At 46.9% G+C, this 19,864-nt stretch overlaps 3 protein-coding genes across 8 annotated transcripts; all 3 read right to left on the bottom strand.

Moving 5' to 3' along the window:
• Positions 1–181: 181 nt before the first annotated feature.
• Positions 182–2,869, bottom strand: badb (BCL2 associated agonist of cell death b). Of its 2 annotated transcripts, none has more exons than XM_088372939.1 (4): positions 2,706–2,869; positions 2,228–2,392; positions 1,337–1,560; positions 182–1,225 (listed from the first exon to the last, which is right to left on the bottom strand). In XM_088372939.1, exons 2-4 carry the CDS (start codon positions 2,382–2,384, stop codon positions 1,088–1,090), a joined length of 519 nt encoding a protein of 172 aa, XP_088229065.1. In that variant the 5' UTR covers positions 2,385–2,392; positions 2,706–2,869; the 3' UTR covers positions 182–1,087. The 2 variants fall into 2 exon arrangements, with proteins under 2 accessions (XP_088229065.1, XP_088229074.1); XM_088372948.1 differs by lacking the exon at positions 2,706–2,869 and adding an exon at positions 2,489–2,642.
• Positions 2,870–3,224: 355 nt separating this feature from the next.
• Positions 3,225–6,330, bottom strand: gp1ba (glycoprotein Ib platelet subunit alpha). 4 transcript variants are annotated; one of them, XM_088372703.1, is made up of 6 exons: positions 6,125–6,330; positions 5,716–5,811; positions 5,459–5,650; positions 5,288–5,383; positions 5,051–5,230; positions 3,225–4,637 (listed from the first exon to the last, which is right to left on the bottom strand). In XM_088372703.1, exons 1-6 carry the CDS (start codon positions 6,284–6,286, stop codon positions 3,666–3,668), a joined length of 1,698 nt encoding a protein of 565 aa, XP_088228829.1. In that variant the 5' UTR covers positions 6,287–6,330; the 3' UTR covers positions 3,225–3,665. The 4 variants fall into 4 exon arrangements, with proteins under 4 accessions (XP_088228829.1, XP_088228820.1, XP_088228811.1 ...); XM_088372694.1 differs by having other exon boundaries at positions 5,051–5,383; XM_088372685.1 differs by having other exon boundaries at positions 5,288–5,650.
• A 191-nt stretch (positions 6,331–6,521) lies between these two features.
• LOC148403646 (kinesin-like protein KIF1C) lies at positions 6,522–18,796 on the bottom strand. Of its 2 annotated transcripts, none has more exons than XM_088368453.1 (27): positions 18,545–18,796; positions 16,182–16,293; positions 16,030–16,106; positions 15,883–15,961; positions 15,721–15,821; positions 15,473–15,538; positions 15,232–15,410; positions 14,980–15,091; positions 14,836–14,913; positions 14,715–14,780; positions 14,540–14,615; positions 14,145–14,223; positions 13,938–14,086; positions 12,468–12,667; positions 12,303–12,382; positions 12,162–12,237; positions 11,965–12,044; positions 11,782–11,876; positions 11,193–11,276; positions 10,947–11,127; positions 10,789–10,861; positions 10,606–10,704; positions 10,368–10,529; positions 9,855–10,124; positions 9,574–9,687; positions 9,304–9,496; positions 6,522–9,122 (listed from the first exon to the last, which is right to left on the bottom strand). In XM_088368453.1, exons 2-27 carry the CDS (start codon positions 16,285–16,287, stop codon positions 8,440–8,442), a joined length of 3,558 nt encoding a protein of 1,185 aa, XP_088224579.1. In that variant the 5' UTR covers positions 16,288–16,293; positions 18,545–18,796; the 3' UTR covers positions 6,522–8,439. The 2 variants fall into 2 exon arrangements, with proteins under 2 accessions (XP_088224579.1, XP_088224574.1); XM_088368448.1 differs by having other exon boundaries at positions 14,540–14,618.
• Between the last annotated feature and the right edge of the window lie 1,068 nt (positions 18,797–19,864).

The raw sequence follows: 19,864 nt of genomic DNA on the forward strand, positions 1-19,864 counted from the left end.
GACGTTTTAAGGCGGTACCGTGTGGCGTCGCGTTCACAATGATTTGAAGGCATTTGACAAGATTCAGTTGATGGTGTCGCTAAACGCGGCGCCACCCTGACAGGAATACTTGTCCCAAAACATTTCATACATAATGGTTGCATCACTCCTTTGCAGAATATTCTTAAAAAGTCTTGTGGGGTATAGATATCATTTCCAGTCTATTTATAATCACAACTGGGATGATAATATCGAAATACACACTTGGGTGAATGTCAAAAAAGGAAGAAAAAAAAATGGCCAATTAGATTGTCTTGATTTCTGTTTGGTGAATCTACAATAAAAGCATTCAAAGACAGAAGTAGCGCACCGATTATCATCTGTTAATCATCACATAGGGCTCAAGGCTAAATCAGAACAAGCCAAAAGATATATTGATCCAGTGTTAAGTCATTTGGAAATGGTGTGACGATTTGAGCCAAAATGGCTGTCCCTGCCAGCGCTTCAGTCGCGAGCAAATCTGTCCTGGTGTCACAAAACGCGACGTCATGGAAGGCAAACACATTGTGAAACACGACATGACCACACCACAAGACGGTCCGATCGCCGCCGCGCCACAACAATATTTACACCTTTTAGAAATCTTCTAATCTTCAAAAACATCTCCTATGAATTTGTGCTTTTAAAAGTCACTTCCTCTCAGTAACCCTGACATATGACCAGAAATTGGATTTAGATTGTCTGTGTACAAGATTGTTCTTTCCTTGATTGATTTCCTACAGCAGAGTGCAAAAGCATCAGGCCACAATGACCAAAAATCTTTGCACGTCATCTGATTGTTGAGTCGAGTCAGCGCAACATTACGAGTTGGACCGGCCGGGCTTGAGGTCCACCGTTTGTTTACTCGACCACATCTACGCACCTGTCTGCCCGTCCGTCTACAGTACGTTGCATAGTGTTGGCGCGAGACCACGCCTGTGAAATACGGTCAAAAGTCACATAAAAAGTAGTTGAAGAAAAATCACTGCGTCTCTTCACTGATTGGAGACAAAAAGTCCGGTGAAGGAGGAAACCCCCCCCCAGTCCCCCCCAATCCTCTTCGTTGTCTCTACTCGGTACGATAAGCGTGGTTGTCATGGTGGTTGTTCTCGCTCTCCGTCTCCTGGTGGCTGAAGAGATAGCTCCACCAGGTTTTGGAGTGGTGGATCGACCGGGATGTGCCGCCGGCGGTCTTGAACTTCAACTCCTGAAACCAAATATTTGGACAACAGGGTGAGAGTGGGTCATTTCTGGTCAATATTGCAATTCTCTGGAAAAAATAAATAAAAATTAAGACCCCAGGTGGGCCACTTCTCACCCCTTTGTCCAACAGGCTGTCAAATTCATCACTCATGCGTCGCAGTTGCCGGCCGTATTTCTTGGCGGCCCAGAGTGAGGGGGGAGCCGACTTGGAGCGTCCCCGGAATGGCGCTCCGTCGGTGGGCGTGCCCGCCTCCTCTTCCGCCCTGGGCTGGAACTCCTCGTCTCGGGAACCCGCTGAAGTGAGGGACTCCGAGTTGAGCCGGATCCGGCCGGACGTCGCTAGACGGGGTGGACAAAATGTAATATTTTGGTAACTATTATACTTATCATTTACTGAACATTTTTGTTTTTCATGCTTCTTTGTATTCTTGAGCAATTTCATTATATTTGGGGGGGAGAGCACTTAATTGTTCTTGCATAAGGAATTACTTTACAGGTCTTTCAAATCCAAATTGTTAAACCAGATGAGTTTACTTTTTTGTTACTTTAAGTAAACACGCTTATGAAACAATGCAGTTGCACTATTAACTACTGAGACACTGATCATATTTATAATTCACCAAAGCTTTAACAAACTAGGAAACAAATAACTATCAATATAAGCAACACTTCTGTACATCTTTACAAGCATTTGTTCAGATGATGTTTTCTACAAAATTCCTGGAAATTCTCATTGTTCAATTGCTGCTGAGCTATTTTTAGTTGCTAAACCCTGCATACTACGTAGTTAAACTGGTTTTGTAGTGAAAGATCTGCCAAAATTTTACAGTGAACGATTAATGGGAAAAAAACACACGCTGACACACATTTTGCTTTGGGCCGGATCCGAATGAGCTTCCAACCCAGGATGGATGAACGAATGAATGAATGAATGAACGAACGAACGAACGAAGACCGAGTCGGGTCATAAAAAAGTTGAGCGAGGCCGCTCCGATCTTATGCTCACCTGCTGTTCTGAGCTCCGGCAAGGTGAGCTGAAGGCCTTGGCGGAGGTTCTCCTTCTGCTCCTTTCTTTTTTCAGCGGCTCCTTGGCCGTCGTCCCCTTCGTCTACCTCCTCAGAGGGCTCAGACTCGCTGTCGGAGATGCTGAACTTTGCGGCCATTGTGACATCTGGGCAACAAGAAAAACAAAAACAGAGTTTGGTTGATAGTCATAAAAAAGGTGTAAAGTAGCGGCAACAACAACGATATTAAGCAATGTTCTAACAATCTCTGCCTTCGACCAGCCGTTCCAAAGGTTGTTCCGACGACGAGAAAATCCTCGACAAAGGTTGTTACAAGTTCAGTCGACAAAAAAAAAAAAACACGCCCTGAAACGCCGACCTGTTCTCTTGGGGTGAACAAAAGAAAGTTGCGACTGGGCGGAAGCCACCGCGGACCGAGTCATAAGAAGCCAAACAAGCCAGCGCGGCGATTTTCCTCACCGGTTTCCTTGTTGGCGAGGAGGCGACGAGGCCCAAAGTGTGGGTTTTTTTTTTTTTTTGGGCGCCCGGCGAACAGGCAGCTACAGTCGTTTTGGTCGTCGTCGCCCTGCTTGTTGTTGTTGCTACCTCGCTCTTTTATTTTTTCTTCCCCCTAGTGCGATTCTGGGAGCTGCGGGTTTAGCCAATTGGCGCACGATGACGTCACTGTTGCGAGCGAGGACTGGCTATGGTTTTTATTTGTTGTCGCCCTTGGGTACAAGCCGATTTTGAACATCGAATAACTTTTCAAAATATGTGCCAAACCTCTCGAATGACGAGGAAAACATTGTTCGTGTGTGTTTACTGTATTTAAAGTGTGTGCTGCGAAGCGCATCATATGCTTATGTGTGTCACAGTACCAACACAGACCTGTGAGGGGCAGCACGGTTCCACACCGCATTCAGAATGCACTTGAATCTCTCATCTGCGCATGCGTGAGATTTAAGCGTTTAAAAAAAAGGTACCAAACGAATGCACAGATTAACTTTGTATTGATTAAATGCTACTTTAATAGAATTACAAATAAGTAAACAAACATCACAAAGCACTTCACAGTTTCCTGACAGAAGAAAGCTTCAGACGAATGAAAAAAAAAATACACTAAAATTGTACATTTCTTCAACACATTTGTCGTCATGATCTTAAAACCGAGGGAAAAGACAAAGGTTAATACGAGCAACATCAGGAGTCACTCCGATGTTTTGCCAAAATGTCCTACCCGTACGAAGCTTCGTACCGGAGGCTGATTTGACAGTGAATATAAATGAATCTAAATGTATAAAGTTACACAATTCCCAGAGATCATTCTTGGCCTTGTGAGCACGCGTGCGCAAACGCATTGGGCTCTGGGTTCCAAAAATTAAAACTTTGAAAGAAAACCTTGTTAGCGTTACTTGGCAAACAGGAATCAAAGTGAGGACCTCAGTGGGAGGGCTGACAGTCAGCGGTCACGCTGGGTAGGTTTTGCGCTAGCCAAGCACCCACCACCCAATCTCGCTCCTCTCTCCTGCCGTCTGGCCCCTCCCTCTCCTGCCGCAGAAGCACGCTAAAGCGCTGCCTCCACCCCGCACCCCCCTCGCCGTTCTGACGTTCTCCCAACACATCACTCCATTGCTGCAGGGCCACCTGTGTCCCGGGCGTACGTTGCAGGGATGTCCTGTACACCTGCCTTGGACCATCACCCTCCTCTTCGCGGCTCACAAAGAGAACCGAACGATAAACTGCTGCAGTGCCGCCGTAGAGCCTCACCTGGCGGGGTCTGCCCCCTCTCACCAGCGCGGCGGCTCTCAGTGGCTTGTACGCTGCCCTGTACAAGACCACCAGTCGAATGACAGTCATGAGGGAGCTCACCGCCCCCATTGCACACAGACATGCGATACCGGCGAACAACCACACGCAAAACACACCGGTGACTGGCACGTGGCGGAGGGGAGTGGCGCCACCTTCGTCCCATCCCCATGTCCGTGGAACCTCAGAGCTGGTGGCAGTTACAGCTGTGGGAGCAGAAGGAAGATATGCCGTCGGAGTGATCGGATGTGACTCTGTAGTAGCAGGAAGCGACGCCATTTGAGTTGTCGGAAGTGACTCGGTCGTAGGAAGTGATGCGGTCGAAGTCGTAAAGCTGAACAGGGCGGTTGTGGGGCTAGAGTGGTCAGGAAGTGAAGTGCTGGAAGTAGTCATTGCAAGCCGCCCAAAAATGGCCCCATCGCCTCTGCTGTCCTCACTCTCCTCATCTGGACCCTCGGTGACCCAGAAGGTGGGGCTGGGCACTAGGGTGGTAGTGGTGGTGGTGGCGGTGGCGGCGGGGGTCCGCGGCGTCGTAGGAGGACAGATGTCATCCTGGTTCAATTGGATGATCGCTCGACCTTTAGATCGCTGCGGCGACTGGCACACCTGCAAGGCCAGAGTGGGGCGTGGCTTTTAACGGAACACATCTGACCTAAGACTGTTATGAACTGAAGGTAGACAGAAATGCTCTTAGATTGCTGTCTTCAAGTTGGGCTGGTTTTAATTGATAGGAAAGTTGCCCAATCTGATCATGTGATGGGATATCGGGGCCGATCACCTCATTTCTATTTTATTGGTATTACGTACAAAAAGATTGGATTTTTTTTAATTTGACAAATTTTTAAATATTACAAATTGATCACAATATTGGGTTAGTTCTGTTGCTATGTCAGCTGCCACTTTCCTCATGTCATCATTGGGCCTCATACTCCAGGCATGACTAATTGAAAGAAGGTCAATTTGGTGCAATGAAATGTAAAATGTCTCTATTGATTTGTTTTGCACGTGCGCAGACTAACCAAACTCTGTGGGTCTGTCGAGATGCTCTTCCCATCGCGCACGTAGAAGTTGATGGAGAAGTCTTGTAAGTACGTGTATAGATACATCAGGCTGCAGTAACACGCCCACGGGTTGTCGGAGAGGTACAGGTAGGGCACATCTTCTCTCGGGTTGAACCAATTGTCCGGTACCTCGCTGATCTGCGGAGGAAACGGAGGAAGTGAAGACTCTATTGGAAAACGTCTTTCATCTCTCACCTGATTGGTTTCTAGGTAGAGTGTTTCTATGGCAACCAGGGGGCGGAGCAAGAGCGGCGGGAGAACCCAGATGCGATTGGACGTCAGGTCGAGGACCTGAAAGGAACGATGTGGAAAAACAGAAAACAAAAGGGATTTTTTTTGAAGAAGTCGAGTATGTTGACAGCTAACCTCCAACTTGCTGAGTCCAGCAAATGTGTTGTCGCTTAGAGACTCGATGGCGTTGTCTTCCAGGTAGAGATGTGTCAGGGCGAGGCAAGCCGAGAAGGCCCCGCCGGCCAGAGATGTGAGGCGGTTATGGCCCAGTCTGAGGACACTGAGCCCAGGCAGAAGCGGCGTGGTGCTCACCATCACCTGACCCAGCTGAGGTGACAACGAGGTAGATTTAGTGCCACGTGTCCGATCCGCATCACGTGATTCCCAATCACCTCGTTGCCTGTCAGGTCCAGCTCGTAGAGCTTGCTGAAGATCTGGTAGGATTCCCAGGGTAGGCTGGAAAACTGGTTCCTGGGGAACAAGAGAACCTCACAAGGGAAGAGATAAAACTGTCAAACAGGAATCAGGAAGTGTGCGCTTGTCTGCGATGTGTCATTCAACGTCGAATCGCGGGAGAAAAAGTGACATTTCTTGAAATTCATAGGACAGTGACGGACAAGAACCGATACACGGTTTAAGAAATCATCTGAAAGGTCGTTTCCCAAACTTGCTTTCCATGAGAACAATCTCAAAGCACACCACCAACTAAAAACGTCACAAGACATATAAGAATAATAAACTCACTATACTGCAAGTTGTCATAAATCTAAATTTTGCATCTTTATCCCATGGCGTGGTTACCTCAGTGGTGCGTTTGAGATCCGTAGGAAGGCCGTTGAGACCGGCCCCTGTGCAGTTGATCCGCACACGGTGGTCCGTATCCCGGTCGGTATGGCAACCATCCACGGCCGTAACTACGTTGAAGCTGGCGCAGAGGAGGACAACGAAGAAGAAGAGCTTCATGCTGATGGTGACACTCGAGTGACGCTAATGAAATGCTCTCCATGTATGGCTGCACATTTGTGTGTGTGTGTGTGTACTTTGATTGACAGCAGGAAGTGTGTTTTATGATAACTCCTTGTGTTGCTATGGAAATTACATGTGAATACTCAAGTGCTGATCTTTGAATGTCAACATTGTAGTAAAGGTGCAAAATGTGTAGCAAATTGTTGGGAAAAAAAATCTAGACAAAACACACTTGAAAGTTGTGAAGCTGTAGTGTTTATTGGGCTCCAGTCTTTTGAGGCTTAGGGGTTCAAGACTGCAAAATAAAAGTTCAGAGACGATGACAAAGCAAAAGCTTGGATAGAAGTCAAAATAACCTTCACTTGTGATTCTAAACACACGCACGCGCACACACACACGTTGATAAGCAGCACCCAAAAGATTCCCCCACTTGAAGATGCACTATAACAATTATTATAATAATAATAAAATGAATAATATGAGTGAGGATGAGGTTAGAAAGCACGAACATGAAAAAAAAAAAAAAGTTTACATTAAAGGCATGGTCATAATTTCCCATCATGCTCAGCGGGGTCTTGTTGAGCCCACCGTTGGCTAACATGACAGTGGGGTGAAAAAGAATACCTCCAAAAAAATAAAAATAAAATAAAATAAACAAAACAATGACTGCACCTTATGCACTTTCTTCTCCCCCCCAAAAAATCTCCCAAAACATAATTCCATGAGTACAGTTGAATGTTCTTCTACAACTCCACAACCTTTCACTTTCCAGTTAACGTCCTCACTTGCTCCATTACCTGCAGTCCATCTCAACATACACAAAAAACGCGTCAGCATCTTTGGTTTGACTGGTTAGCTGGCGGCTAACCTGCTAACTTTGAAAGCCATTCTGTACATATTGTTTATCTTCATAATTGTACACAATGTTGTCCGTGTGTTCAAGCGCTTTCCCGATGCTACTCTACGCCTTAGCATGATAAGACATCTAGCGTCCTGGGCTAAAAATGCAAAACAACAACAAGCTAACAGCAGTAAGCCACAGGAGCTCAAGTGATCATATGACCACCATCAAGTCAACAAAACAGCTTGCACGCATGCACATGACCTGTTTCCGTGGTAACAGTGTACACATGCACACACATACATTTACCAAGAATCCCCCGCATAGTCCTGACACTTCTCAGGAAATCAACTATTCGTTTCTATTTTTCGAGGAGCGTCTCCTCCATTGTTTGTTGCAAAAGTCAACTATTTGCATCTTTCGGACTTTGTACTCTTTCTGCAACACGTGGCACCAAAGTCGGGTCGGAGCTATGTTTAGCCTGGGATGTTAGTGGAAGTTCCGGAGATTTGAACCTTAAAAAAAAATTGAGGTAATCTATCATAATATTTTAGCTTTTACTCGTGTAAATAACATAGTAGAACCTGAAGTATTTCACTTCATGTAAAGTCATTACTTAAACGGAAGCAAACCAATCTTTTCAAGTCGTTTGGAATTAAAATAATTAAGTTGGCTTTATAAATTAATGCAAAGAATCCTTTCAGTTGAAGCGAAAAAGAAAAAGACTATATGTAAACACTTTTGAATGATGGAAGACTCTCACATTGGAACCTAGGGATAATTCTGATTCTTCAATGACTCTAATGTGCATATTTTTGGCATGCAGGGAAAAGAATTGCAGGACCAGGAGCAGATCCACGCAGGAATAGGGAGAATGTGCAAACTCCACACGGGAAGGCCAGAGCTCGGATTTAAACTCTCAATCGCTAAACTATGGGGCAGATGTGCTAACTTGTCACCAATTGAAATAATTGGTTCGTTTCACCCTATGAAATTAGATTACATGAAACTACTTAATTTGTTCTAAATGAATCGTTTACAAAAGTTAAAGCTAAAATATCAGGCGTAATTTCAACCAATGTTTGATTTTGTGTGTGTACATGTTTGCTCTTATAAAATAAAGTCATCTGGATGTAGTATGTAGTTAGTGTTTTTGGATCCTGGTTTGTGGTTTTAGCTACAAAACTAGGCAGTTGTAAACCCATTCAGGGCGAGTGTCAATGGCTTGCGGCCGCTGGTCCCCACAGCCGGTGAAGTGCGGGGCTTTACTGTATACAGCATGTCGGAGTAGCGAATCCAGGCTCAGAGTTCAGAGGTCAGAGGGGGCTTGCTGGTTGTTGAGGTCCGGCTCACTGAACTGTCGTCTCATTCGTGGCGGCGGCGTAGTGAAGCCCCAACCGGTCAAGGGCGGACCCAGGAGGATTTGGGGGGGCGGGGCGGGATGGAAGTTTGGAAATGGTGCATTGTGGGGGTTGTAGTAGGGATGATGAAGATGCTGATGATGGTGGTGAGGAGGAGGGGCAGGATGTTGGTTGTAGAGGAAGCCCACATCACCTCCCCCCCGGTGTCCACCCGGCCCAGGTGACGGCCCCCTCCTCTGCCTTGGTCTTCCTTGGTGAGCCCCGCCCCTTTGCTGCTGCTCGTCGTGGTTACCGTTGCTATGGGCGGAGCCGTCGAATGAGTTTCGGCGGTAGCGCGGCTGCCGCTGGTTGCTGTGGCTCCTCTGTTGCCAGGCGCGTTGCGGGCTAGGGCTGCGAATGCGCGGGGGCGGGGACTGGAAAGGGGGAACCGGGGTCCCGTCTTCCCCACCTCCCTCGGCTCCTCCCCTTCCCTCCCCCGGGAGCCCCCCCTCTCCTAAACCCAGCGCCTGCAGGGCGGCACTGGCCGGTCCCCACGAGTAGCGGTGCGCAGGGTTGCTCTTGAAGGGGAACTTAAGCTTGCAGTCCTGGGGAGGGATGAAGCGTCCCGTCCCGGGGAGATGCACAATCTGACCTGAGGAGGGTGATCAGTGTCAATGACAACCAGTGAAGAGAAACCAGCAGAAAAGCCCGCCTCTCTTTATTTTCAAAAACCACCATAGAATAACAAACGTTAGCAGAGCAATGAAGACCAATCTGAGTTTTTTTGGGTAACGTAAGCAGCACATGAAAGAGGCATTCCGAGTTCTTCTCACCAGGTTCGCCTTGGTTGAGGCCCCGCAGCTTCTTACTGATGTTCTGCTGTTGCAGGTTGACGATCCTCTGTTGTTCCTGCTTCAGCCAGCGGAGACGCCCTCTCCTGAACGCCGGGTCCTCCTCCATGAGACGCTGCACACGGTCCTCCCTCGGCGGAGGCCCCTCCGCTTCTTCGCTGTTAACCTGCTCGCTCTGCCAGAGGCGGAAGATCAGCGTCGAGTGGATTGGGTCAGCGCCACCCAATAGAGGCACCGCCGCCGGTGTGTTACCTGCTCAGACGCAGCGCCCTCCACCTTGACGGGTATGACGCTCTCCATCTTGATCATTCGGTCACGCAGCGCTTTGATCTCCTCATCCTTCATGTTGTTTTGCAGCTTCACTTCCTGTACATGCCATCGTGTGGTGTCACATGAGCAAAAATATCAAATATGACAAGTCGCTTTTCCCCCAAATCGCCGCTGTGGCAAAGGTGAAGATGTCGCAACCGCGTTACACTCAAAGCCAGATCTCACATCCAATATGGCCGACACGGCTAAGCTTCTCATCTCACCTCCAAGATGTCCGTTAGCTTGTTGATGTGAGCCTTCAGGTCGTAGGCTTTTCCTCCTTCGCCGGCCTCTCCTCCTGCTCCTCCCTCCTCCGACGGGGGGCTCCTCTCTTCCCCGATGCCCACCGTGTCGCACACGTCCTGCGCCACCGCCTTCCAGCTGTCCTTTTCGTTGGCGTCCTTCTTGGCGTACATGCGGCACAGCTCCTTCATCTTAACGATGGCCAGCGCCTCGATCTCCTGCCGCGAGTGTCGGAAGTCTCCCAGCGCGACCTGAGGAGAAGCGACCAGGCTAAAATGACATACAAAGCTTCTCTCTCAGTTGAGATGTACCACTCGGCAATACTTCTATGACACCAATTACTGCTTTCCTATTACCGGGTGCTTTGGAGCCATCTTCTGGTGTTTCAGAAAGAGCAGCATAACGACAAAGAGCGACTTGCTGATCGTCTAGATTTGGCTGGGACTGGCAACTTTTTTCTTTTGTGTGTGTTTGTGCGAGCGAGTGAGGAAGACCTCGTAGCAGATCTCTTTGACAGCTTGCAAGCGAAGATCTTCCATGGTGACGCGCTTGGGGTCTTTGCTGATCCGCCTCCTCTGAGGAATCTGATAGACTCTTTGAGGCTCTCTCCTCTTTCCGCTGCTGGGAAGACCACAACGCTTCACGATGGACTGCACCTGACGCATTAGATGAGTTGTTACACACATTACTTAGTAACCTGGCATCACTGCAGGCGACACACACGACTGGTACCTTGTTGGCAGGTAGTTTTTCTCTGAGGGAGGAGATAAGCCTCCAGCTTTCCTCGCACGAGCGCTTGTCGGAATCATCTCCGCTGTCGCTGTCTGCGTACTTTGTACAAGCACACACAAGAAGGGTCTGAAGTCAAGTGTGTGGTGAAGGTGATGCTGACAATGATGAAGAAACGGCACGCACCAGCCGCTGTTGCTCCAGCAGCAAGTCGGCCTCCTCCTTTTCCTTGCGGTACTGCGTCTCCATGTCCTGAAGCCTGCAACGCGTCAATCATCCCCTCGTCAGCTGTCAATCAAAGCCACGACTGCGGCATGGGGTCAAAAGGTCAGTGGCAGGCGCACCTCTTTTCCATGTCCAGTTTGATGTCAATGCCTTGTTTCTCCAAGAGCTCCCGCTGAGCGTAAGTCCAGTCCTCTGGCTCCCCCTGCTGCTCGGCCGTGACACTGCGCTCCCGCTCTAGCCGGGCCTGCTCCGGGTGATTGAAGCGAAACACGTGGTTCTTGCCCATCACGATGCGGTTCCCTGGGCGAGTAAAGACGTTAGCGGGTCGCGTCGCTCTGTGCCGTTCATCCGCGTGGCCAGCTCACCTTGCTTGAGGACTACCGCCTCCGTGATCTGCTTCCCATTGACGTAAGTCTCCGCCCCCACCAGCGGCTCCAGAGTGACCACCACTACAAACATGCAGTGTCACATGTCAGGCGCTTCCAATTTCCAAACGTGGGAACTTTCCATTGGAATTAATCAAAAATTGACACAAAACAAGATTGATGAAGATGAAATGAGATTTTTTGGGGGAAAACAGGGATCGCCCGCCATTTGCCAAGCCTGACCTGACTGAATACCACTTTGGCCGAAGCGCATAAACGGTGAATCTGTGAATTCGTCGACAAATAAGGTTCTAAAAATAATCAATGAACAAGCAAATCTGCAAACATGATGCTGCACTGTACTCTCAAAATTCTTTAGCATAATTCCTATGACCACAATTTCACAGACTGGAAACTTGACACGACTTTGCAACCACTACACACAACTACATGCCACAAAGTCAACTAAATGCGATACCTGACACACTTCCTGGCAGCTTTTCGACACAAAACACACACACACAAGGAGAGAGAAAGTCACACAAACGTGTACACGCACACAAATGCACACTGTTGTGCTCAGGCTCACCTTCTCCTTGTTCGTTGGTCTCACTCACAAACACACAGTGGATCTCCTTGATGAAGTGACCGGACAGCTTGATGTCCACGTCCTGCTGTCCTACCCTAACACACACACACACACACACACACGGAACACACTTTAAAATGTCTCCTCATCTTTGAGGTGCATACAAGGAGAAAAAGGTCCAACCTGGTGAACCCTTCCTTAATGTAGTAAAGGAGGCACTCGGACATGAGAGGGTCCTCGTTCAGGTTGACAAGGTGTGGAGTCTAATCACAGACACAAAGGCAGAGTGAGCCTTTCAAAATAAAAGATCAGATTATATTCCTAAATCTTGACCCAATTTTGAAATGAATTTCCATGGCCGCAGAAAGAAAGTTACTCACCCCTTTAGGAGAGAAGACACCCAGAGTACCCCCATCTTCTTTAATGGACACGCCCATCTCGGCCAAGAGCGCCTCCCTGCCACACGTACGCGGTTAGCACGCGAAGAAAAGGCTGGAAATGTTCCGACCAGCTCGGCTCACCTCTCCAAACGGATGGATTCCGTTTTTCTTAACTTCTCCTCCCAAGTCTCGTTGAGCTCAGCCATGATCTTCTCTGTCTCCTGCCACACGATCACATACAAGTGTGAGTGTGTGTGTGTGTGTGTGTATGCATCTCCTGGGACATCATCATCATCATCATCATACCAGCAGTCTCTCAGCTGCCTCCTCTTTACTGATGGTTTCCGTGGCAACCTCCTCTTCCCCATCCGGAAGATGATTGACATCCGCCGACTCACTAAGTTCAAACACACCTGAAGAGGCGGAGTCTTTGGGATCGACCGTCCCAATGGCCGTGATAGTCAGCGCTGAGGATACGCCCCCTGAGGAGGAGTCATGGTTGTTGGCTGGAGAGAGCGAGAGGAGAGACGAACGAGGTGGGGGGGGGGTTGGGTTCACATTTCTTTTGGAATGTCAAGGCTGACGGGCATGCGCACATCTGTAAATACCGGTCTGCAAACATAGCATGCACGCACACACGCACACGTGTACTTGAAGAACATGGTTCAAACTCACGGCCTGGGGCCAGATCCGGCTTGTTACGTAATTTTTTGCGGCCCTTGAAAACAACGTGTCTTTCCGTACCTTGCTAAATGACAGAAATTCTGGGCTAAAATTGCTATTGTTCTTCATTTTTGTAGATAACAACCATTTCGTTTCCCTCGTAAAATATTGAATAATTGGTTCCATGACTTCAGATTAGATATTTTCGTTTTTTAAATACACAGTGGTATTCTTAAAAGTGCCTTACTTGAGTGTTGTTGTCTTTTTAATTTGATATAGTGTACAGTATGGGTGAATTCATTAACAAACTTAATCACAGAATGAATTAAATTATGGCTTTCCAAAGTCCGGCCTGGGGGCTATTTATTGCACGTTCTCATTTGATCCGCCATATCTTCTAATGATTTAAAAAGTGGCGGCGTAACAAAGTTAAAATAAAAAAATACCCTTAACATTATCCTACATTATCCTAATTTGTTAAAAGGTGATTAGAAGACAAAACATTTATTTTTTAAATTATTATTATCATTATTATTGTCATAAATTAGATGTGCCTTTTTTTTAATTGTCACAAAATAATGTTACAATATACACTACATTTTATTTAGTATTTTAAAACGTGGAATGTTACAAAAGACTGGTTATTATTATTTTTTAAAATTGAAATAACCCCTCAAAATGGAATGCATTTTCAATGTTATTAGTGTATACATTATTAATGTTAATTATAACTAAACCTAATAACATTTTGCTTTGCACATTCAACTGTTTAGCATTTGTTGACATCCAACATTGGATTGTCTTCTTTCTTCCATTTTGTCGCTGTCTGGGGCCCTGCATGGAAAAGGTTTGGAGATCCCAAAATTAAACTCATACGTCAAGCTACCTCTGTAGAAGATATACAAGATAATATTAATGAAATTATTTACTGATCATAGCGACCCTCTGAGGGAAATTTGTGGATTGGAGTTTGATTTTGCCGATGTTGAACAATATGACACACGCATGCACACACAGAACATGATTTGGAGCAGCGGCGTAGCCGAGCCGTGTGGAATGCAGTGCGCAGGGATGATGGAATGCGGCAAGCGCCGACAGTGGAATGCAGCATACCCTGGTTGTGGATGAGCTCGTGCAGGCCCTGAGCGAAGAGGAGGCTCCGCAGTCGTTCCACTTCCCCTTTCAGCTCTCGAATCAGTTTGGCGTTGGGGTCTTCGTTGATGATGGCGTTACAGCGAATCTGCTTGGCTCGGTCGGCGTACCTGCAGGCGCGGTCAGGTCAGATTATGTCCACGGTAGGAGGCACGAAGATGCCCTCACCTCAAAGTGCTGAGGGTTTCTTCGTAGTTAATGTCGGCAGGACTGAGAGCGGCGATCATAGCTGTGCGAGAGTTTCCGCCTGAAATCGTGCACGGAAGGAAAATTTGATTTTCGATTAGCAATAAAATAAAAGGGACTGATTGCTTTATTAGTATCTTTTTTTTTTAAAATTTTATTTAGGACAATTCATGATTTCATTTTACGCTCAGTTAAAAAAGCCAAATACAGTTCAGTTTTGAATTTTCAAGTTCAATACATTTGCATTTAATCTTAATTTGTTTTGAACTTTAAATGCAATACATTTTCATTTAATTATTTTTCTAGTGTTTTTTTCATTTTCCTTTCTTAAAAATAAATGACAGAAATAATTGATTCACAGACGGTGACGTTCTCACCCAGGTTCTCTTTGAGGAGCCAGGTCAGCACCGAGTCTCTGTAGGGTATAAAGTCGCTTTTCCTTTTCTTGCTGCTCTGCTGCACCATCAAAACCAATTAGGGCAAGATAAAGAAGACTATGAAAACAAAGCGGAGGAACTACAAAAAAAAGTTGGAGTGGAGGGAGGTTCGTACCATGTCGGCCAGAGCAGAGATGACTTTTCCCAGTGTGGTGAGAGATTTGTTGATGTTTGCTCCTTCCTGCATATAAAATGTCACAGTAACTCTCCAAATGTTAAAAAAAGTGTTTTCCTACCTTGAGTCGGGTTCCTTTGGCTCCTGAGGAGTCAGCGCGTTCACTTCCCGCCAGATCAACTAAACTGATCTTGCTGACCTGAGAAGACGCAGGCGCGCATGTGTCAAGTGTGCGTGTGTGCGTCCTGTCGCACACGGCGCTCACCTTTTCCGTGTCCAGCTGGGTCAGGAGATCTCGGCGCCGCTGGCTGAAGACGATGGTGAAGACGGCGTGAGAGCGCGACGACGTCTCATTCATGTTGGTGGCCGCCACCGTTCTGTCGGTCCCATCCGACACAATCAATGAAAATGTCTCAAAATGCAAGCCAACGTGTCGACCTTTAAGTGACACTTCAAGGTTATGGAAAAAATATTTAATGTGTATAGCGGAACGTCTCCAGCGGTGCAAAAAACGGACCTGGCTTTGTTACCGGCAACCATCAGATCGTGAATGTCAGGGAATCCGGTCACGGCCAGTTTGGACAGATCCTCCACGTAGGGTCCCAGGATGGGGTGCTCCCTCACCCGCAGAGTCTCCTGGGACTTTGGGTTCAACAGATCTCGAACACGCTCGCAGTAGATCTCCATGTAGGACACCTGCGGCGGGATTGTTGTCAGCTGGGTGCTTGGTTCCGAGCGTGTGGCGAGATGGGGGTTACCTCCACTGAATAGGTCAGGTCGGGATCCGTGTTGCCCCCCGTCCTCTGGAACAGGTCCTCGCACAGCTAAATGATGGCGCAATTAAATCTTAAGTAATCACCGATATCAAGCAACCGATACCACAAGTCATTTTGAGACATAACATTTCAATTAAACTTTGTTTAGTTCTGACAAAATCCAGAACAGTAAATCTGCACAAAGTATTTAAGACCAAAACAAAACAAAAATCAAGTATGTGTTGACCTACCTGTGGAATGATGCCTTCCTGCCCCGTCTCCTGCTTTCCCATCATGGTGTAGCTCTTCCCCGCCCCGGTTTGTCCGTACGCAAAAATGCACACGTTGTAACCTGAGCCAGACAAAAAAGGTGAGCACCTACTTTTTGCCGCCATGTCGTCGTTATGGGTCACCTTCGAAGGCGTGCAGCAGCATCTCCTCGCCGATGTCTTGGTACACTTGTCGCTGGCTCGCAAAGGTCGGCTCATCGGGCTGAGTGCGCACACACACTCGGTCAAAGTTGTGTAATCGTGTGTGTGTGCGTGTGTTGGCGACATTACCGTGGTATGCGACCAATAAGAGTGGTCAAAAGTGAAGTTCTTGGCCGCTTCTTTGGGCTGCTTGGGGTTGACGATGCCTGAGAAGGACAACACAAAGTTGAGTGTGCACGCATGTGTGTGTGTGTGTGTGTGTGTGTGTGTGTGTGTCTTACAGGTAGTGTTGCCCTGCATCTGGATGACACACTTGGCGTTGCGGCCCGTCTCTCTGGCGTTGAACGGGCGGACGCGCACCGCCACCTTGACCGACGCACCCGCCATTTCAGCCTACCTTTCAAAGAACCAAAGACAAAGGTTAAAGGTTGTCCTCGAAATGGATTTCTTTGAGCGCAGCTTTTTCCTCATTCCCTCACCCCCCACTCTCTCGCCACCTCGCTTGATTGCTACCTCGGTCGACGTGGCGCTTCCCACGCCCTGGCCTCGGGCCCCCGGAGTTACCTGGTGACATTCTTGCGCGTGCATTTGCGTGTGTATTGATCAGTGACAATACAAGTGGTGGAGATCAGCCCTGTCACAACAACATGGAGCTAAAAATACACTTCTGCACACACATGCGACCACAAATTGTTGACATGCCGAGCGAGCCCCACTTTAGCCACGCACGCTAACTTTAGCAACAACTCGAGTGTAGCGGCCACCCGGCGGGATGAATCCGCTTCGGTGTAGCGGGGCACGTACTATTTGCTGTGCTTTTGTCCTGTGGCGGCGTCCAGCGGTCACCATGGCAACACACCCCGAGTAAACAAGGTGTAGGTCAATATTGATTGACTCATAGAACATCTCGGGTCCATCTAAAGCAGGGATCACCCCAACATGAATAGTGTTCTAAAAATAGCACACGAGTGATGGGGCATTGTGAATTTCTAGGAATGTTTTAACAAGGACTGACTATCATGAACTAACTAACTTTTTAGAATTATTCCATCAAGTATACTTGTTGTCAACAACAAATTTCAAATCATTGGTGGCTTTAGGTGTCGCCTAACTTATTTTCAATGCTGAGTTCAATAATGTCTTTTCTTTTTGTCACGCACATCAGATTCTGCAGATATTTTCATTTTGAAATTTGACCTATAAAAGCTTACGCAATACAATTTTTGTAATTTATACAAAAATATAGTCTACATATATTTATAGTCTATAGTCTGATGGTTTTGAAAAAAAATCCACCTGTTGCTGACTCTTAATCCATTAATATTTTGGAATATATTACCATGTTACCTATTTTGTTATTATTAGGGATTCTCAACACACCTCTTGTACTTTTGATATATAAAATGTGTCCTTTAACACAATGACATAAAACTGTGAACAAAAATCTTTCTGAAGCATATGATGATGAACCCATACGTCATATTGCTGCAGTGTGGTGCCAACTACCGCTGAGGAAGACTTACTCAAGGTTTTTTTATTGTTTTAGGTATCGGTCTGTAGTATCGGCAGCTTCCACGAGTATGGATACATTAGATTAGAATAAAGCTCGACACGCTACGCAGTATTGCACATCTCTCGTAGTGCTTATATCATTTTTATTTTTATGAAAAACCTAAGTGCCAGAGAAAAAAACAATGGCATATTCCGAATTAGCGCAATTTGTGTTGGTCAATTAGTTGCGGATGATTTAGCTGAGTCAACCGATTTCATCCACAGCTCTAATTATAGCAATAATAATTGTAACATATGATTAAATGTAATTTGAGCAAACTTGTTATTTCAAAAGGGTTGATCTAATTGATAGCAATTTGTACTAATCAGTAGAGAAAAAGTTGCTCTCAGCTTCAAAAATGTTGGTGACCCCTGATCAAAAGATCCATCGCAGGTTAATGGCACTTTATAGCCAGCACATCACGTATGTCTTTGGAATGTGGGAGGAAGTATCCACACAATATACACGCAAGCTCCACACAGGAAGGCCGGTGCCCAAATTCCAACATCCGAGCCGCCATGCTAATTGAAGCAAAACGACACGCAACGTGTTCAAATATTGAAAATAATCCAGGCTTATAGCATCGAAGTCGAACGCTCATTGGGGTCACAGGTCAGCAGGAGATCAACCTGGCTGACTGAGGTGGACTGGTCGGTCGCAGGGTGCATGTAAACAAACAAGTGTTGACACTCGCCAATGTATAATTTCATGACTTCAATGAATACAAATGGAAATGTAAGAGGCAATGTCACAGGGAAACTTCACTCGGATAGGTCGCAGTCGAGATTCGAATCTCAAACCTCAGAAATGCGAGGCAGACATGCAAACTAATTTGTTAATAACACGCTTACATAACAAAGACCGTCTGTGACGTCATCCAACTCGATTCTACCTGACGGGTGTACGTGTGTGTGTGTCGTAGTGGGGGAGAAGTGTCGCGATCGCCTCACGCGACCACCGTGTCCGGAAGCCACGGCGCACTGCTTCCGCTCCCGGCCTGACGGTATCGTGACACACCGTCATTAAGTTGGCGAGGAGCGCTCATGTCACGCTCGCACACGCCGGGCAATAGAAAAAGTTTGAAGGACTTACGGCGTGACGGAGCAGACGTCACGGTGACCGCTGGAAAAGTTGCGGGCCGGTCGAGCGGAAGATCCGGAGGACTCGGTAGTATCGAGACCCGGCCGGCGGCGGCGTCTGTGGTCGCCGGCGACCTTTGGCGCTCCGCCGCTGTTCCGCGCGGTGTCGCCGCGGTAGACAGCGGCCAAGGTGGACTTTTGAGATGGGAAAATGGAGTTGGAACAACAGGAAGGAGACGGGGGTGGGGGGGGGGGGGGGAGAGAGAGAGAGAGAGAGAGCCTGGCCGGTGGCGTGGCCGCGCGGCGGGTGCGTGCCTGAGCCGTGGCCTGAGCTGGCGAGCGCGTTCACGACGCAGCGCCTCGAGACCCGCGTGGGCCCGCCCAATATCCAGGAGGAGTCGAGTTACTGCCAGAACCGGAATGGCTAGCTCTTATTCTGAAAGGCTACATCACATTTGGATAGAATCGTACGGTGGTGCCATCCTGCGAGTGGCAATAATGTATGCCAACTACGCACTTTTCCTGCAAAATTGAGTCAACTTTTGAGTCTACCCCAGTAAATTCACTCTCAAACACCCCACCAAAGAGCCACTCGCAGCTTTTAACTTGTTTAATATTTGTTAGGAAACATTTACAAACTTCGGGAAAAAAGCATTAGGTGCATTAGTCCTTCCTCACTCATCCATCATGACCAACATTGTAGCATAGTAGACCTAAATGTTCACCAAGAAACGAGACAGGCATAAAAACGATTAAAGACAGTGTGAACATTAACATTGCTCTCAAATCTTCTTTAAAATCGATTTTAAAAAGCTGTCTTTTTATTGTGAGCTCTTATTTTAAAATGCTATATCATAATTCCACTTCCTGGATCAATCCTGGCACAGCATTGCTGAATTGGTTTGAAAATTATTCACTACAAATAATGTATCTCGTTCATCTTTCCATGGGTATAGCGATAGGCAGAAGAATTAAATGTTCTTCCACTAGATGGCAGAAGATACAATTGACCTTTGTATTTGTTCTTATTCAAACGCAAGAGACCTACACCCGCTAAGTGCATTTGTCAGTTAATTAGGAGCGCATACTTTTTTTCCCCAGTGCTTTCGGTGATATTTTGCTCATGTAAAATACAGTATATGGCATGTTTTAATAAAGCTGAGGAAACATGTTACAATTGAGAGAAATAATGAACGTTCATCTTTCAAGCTTCTTGTTACACTGGTATGACATGTATAACACTTGATAGACACCGTGAGTCAAATTGATGAAGGGTTCTGACGGGGAATGTTTCATTTTTAAAAGGACCGTTTTTATGCTCAATAAGGACAAA

This window comes from Syngnathus floridae, chromosome 1 (assembly GCF_059516105.1).
Source record: "Syngnathus floridae isolate MCC-2025c chromosome 1, RoL_Sflo_1.0, whole genome shotgun sequence".
In the NCBI taxonomy this organism is placed as follows: domain Eukaryota; kingdom Metazoa; phylum Chordata; class Actinopteri; order Syngnathiformes; family Syngnathidae; genus Syngnathus; species Syngnathus floridae.